The 3,372-nt window shown below is 45.9% G+C and overlaps 1 protein-coding gene across 1 annotated transcript in view; it reads left to right on the top strand.

The window, feature by feature from the left end:
* Positions 1 to 3,372, top strand: part of LOC104990683 (homeobox protein MSX-3-like) — a 7,412-nt gene that overhangs the window by 1,217 nt on the left and 2,823 nt on the right. Inside the window, exon 4 of the mRNA XM_010842940.1 lies at positions 17 to 196. Within this exon, the coding sequence (XP_010841242.1) occupies positions 17 to 196 (180 nt within the window). The remainder of the gene's footprint in view (positions 1 to 16; positions 197 to 3,372) is intronic.

Here is a 3,372-nt window from a genome sequence, read left to right as displayed (position 1 = left end):
CCGCATTCTCCAGCAGCCTGAGTCTCTCCGAGACGCAGGTCAAGATCTGGTTTCAGAACCGCCGGGCCAAGGCCAAGCGACTGCAGGAGGCCGAGCTGGAGAAGCTGAAATTGACGGCCAGGCCGCTGCTGCCCCGTCCTCCCCTCCCTTCCCGCTGGGCGCCCGCCTTCACGCCTCCGCCGCCGCCCCGCCGCAGGTGCCCGGACTCCTCGCCGCGCCGTGGCCGCCTACGGCCTGTATTACCTGCATATATTTGGGTGATCAGTTGCTTCCCCCTTGAATTTGTTAACATGGTAAATTACAGCGGAAAGTCCAGTTTCTCCCTATCATGTCCAATACTTGTTTCTATCTGACATTTTGATTGCAGCCAGCCGAGTGAATGTGAAGCCTCAGGCTTTAATCTGTGTTTACTAGCGACACCACCTTCTCATGTGCTCATTTGCCATTTATATATTTTCTTTAGAAAAACATCTGCTTAAGTCCCTTGCCTAGTTTTCAGCTGGGTTTTCTTTTGTGTTGAGTGTTTGTAAGCATTCTTTATATGCTCAGGATAGTAAATCCTCATCAGACACAGAATTTGCAAATATTTTCTTCCATTATGTGGGTTGTCTTTCCACTTTCTTGACAGTGTCCCTTTGAAGTACAAAATATTTTAGTTTGATTAAATCCATTGTAGCTATTTTTAATTTTGTTGCTTGCACTTTAAAAAAATTTGATTTGGCTGGGCCGGGTTCTGGTTGTGGCCTGTGGGATCTCTAGCTCTGGCATGCAAGCTCTGAGCTGCAGGACCAGCCCGGGGCACCCTGTACTGGGAGCAAGGAGTCTTTACCACTGGCTCGCCAGGGAAGTCCTTGCTTCTGATTGTGATGTCATACTTAAGAATCTTTTGCCAAATCCACAATCAAGAAAATTCACTCTGGTTTTTACCCAAGTGTTTTATAGTTATATTTCTTACATTTAGACATTTGATCCATTTTTAAATATTCTGTAAGTATACAACTTGATGCTTTTGCATGTGGTTATCCAACTGTCCCAGCACCATTTGTTGAAAAGACTACTCTCCCCCACTGTCTGTGATGCCCTCAACCGTCGCTTACTGGAGGTGTGTGGGTTTATTTCTGGGCCGTCAGTTCTGTCCCATTGATCTGGATATTTATCCTCTGCCAGGACCAGAGTCTGCATTACTGTTGCTTTGTAGTAAGATGTTGTTTTTTTTTTTTTTTTTTGGTAGTAAGTTTTGAAACCTGCCTATTTTGCTCTCCTTTCAAGAACAAGAATGACCTATTCTGGGGTCCTTGCAATTCCATATGAATTGTAGAATCAGATTGTCAATGTCTACAAAGAAGTCCACTAGGTTTCTGATAGAGAGTGCATTGAATCTATAAATTAGGGAATATTTTAGGGAATATTGCCATTTTAACAATGTTAGATTAATCATGCATGAGACGTTTTTCTAATTATTTAACTCCTCTTTATCTGAACAGTGTTCTATAGCTTTCATGGTGTTTGTTCCTCAGTCACTAAGTTGTGTCCAAATCTTTGCAACCCCATGAACTGCAGCACACAGGCTTCCCTGTTGATCACCAGCTCCTGGAGATTCCGCAGACTCATGCCCATTGAGTTAGTGATGCCGTCCAGCCATCTCGTCCATGCAGGCTTCCTGTCCTTCACTGTCTCCCGGAGATTCCTCAGACTCATGCCCATTGAGTTAGTGATGCCGTCCAGCCATCTCGTCCATGCAGGCTTCCTGTCCTTCACTGTCTCCCGGAGATTCCTCAGACTCATGCCCATTGAGTTAGTGATGCCGTCCAGCCATCTCGTCCATGCAGGCTTCCTGTCCTTCACTGTCTCCCGGAGATTCCTCAGACTCATGCCCATTGAGTTAGTGATGCCGTCCAGCCATCTCGTCCATGCAGGCTTCCTGTCCTTCACTGTCTCCCGGAGATTCCTCAGACTCATGCCCATTGAGTTAGTGATGCCGTCCAGCCATCTCGTCCATGCAGGCTTCCTGTCCTTCACTATCTCCTGGAGATTCCTCAGACTCATGCCCATTGAGTTAGTCATGCCGTCAAGCCATCTCATCCATGCAGGCTTCCTGTCCTTCACTGTCTCCCGGAGATTCCACAGACTCATGCCCATTGAGTTAGTGATGCCGTCCAGCCATCTCGTCCTCCGTGTTTCCTTTTCCTCTTACCCTCAATCCCTCCCAGCATCAGGGTCTTTTCCAATCAGTTGGCTCTTCGCATCAGGTGGCCAAAGTGTTGGAGTTTCAGCTTCAGTATCAGTCCTTCCAATGGATATTCAGGGTTGATTTCCTTTTGGATTGACTAGTTTGAACTCCTTGCTGTCCAAGTGACTCTCAAGAGTCTTCTCCAATACCACAATTTGAGTGTATCAATTCTTTGGCACTCAGCCTCATTTATGGTCCAACTCTCACATGCATACATGACTTCTGGAAAAACTATAGCTTTGACTATACAGATCTTTGTCAGTAAAGTGATGTCTCTGCTTTTTAATATGCTGGTTAGGTTTGTCATAGCTTTTCCTCCAAAGATAAGCCATCTTTTAATTTCATGGCTGCAGTGCCTGTCAACAGTGATTTTGGAGCCCAGGAAAATAAAATCTGTCACTGTTTCCACTGTTTCCCCTTGTATGTGCCATGAAGTTATGGGACGGGATGCCATGATCTTAGTTTTTTGAATGTTGAATTTTAAGCCAGCCTTTTCACTCTCCTATTTCACCCTCATCAAGATGCTCTTTAGTTCCTCTTCACTTTCTGTCATTAGAGTGGTATCAGTTCAGTTCAGTTGCTCAGTCGTATCCGACTTTGCGACTCCATGAATTGCAGCACACCAGGCCTCTCTGTCCATTACCAACTCCCGGAGTTCACCCAAACTCATGTGTGTCGAGTCGGTGATGCCATCCAGCCATCTCATCCTCTGTCATCCCCTTCTCCTGCTGCCCCCAATCCCTCCCAACATCAGGGTCTTTTCCAGTGAGTCAACTTTTAGCACGAGGTGGCCAAAGTATTGGAGTTTCAGCCTCAGCATCAGTCCTTCCAATGAACACCCAGGACTGGTCTCCTTTAGGATGGACTGGTTGGATCTCCTTACAGTCCAAGGGACTCACAAGAGTCTTCTCCAATACCACAGCTCAAAAGCATCAATTCTTTGGTGCTCAGACTTCTTCACAGTCCAACTCTCACATCCATACATGACCACAGGAAAAACCATAGCCTTGACTAGACGGACCTTCGTTGTAATATCTTTGCTTTTTAATATGTTGTCTAGGTTGGTCATAACTTTTCTTCCAAGGAGTAAGCGTCTTTTAATTTCATGGCTGCAATCACCATCTGCAGTGATTTTGGAGCCC

The sequence above is a fragment of the Bison bison genome, unplaced genomic scaffold (genome assembly GCF_000754665.1).
Source record: "Bison bison bison isolate TAMUID 2011002044 unplaced genomic scaffold, Bison_UMD1.0 scf7180017847359, whole genome shotgun sequence".
In the NCBI taxonomy this organism is placed as follows: domain Eukaryota; kingdom Metazoa; phylum Chordata; class Mammalia; order Artiodactyla; family Bovidae; genus Bison; species Bison bison.
Note: the sequence above shows the minus strand (reverse complement) of the source record. Positions and strands in the feature narration are given on the sequence as shown.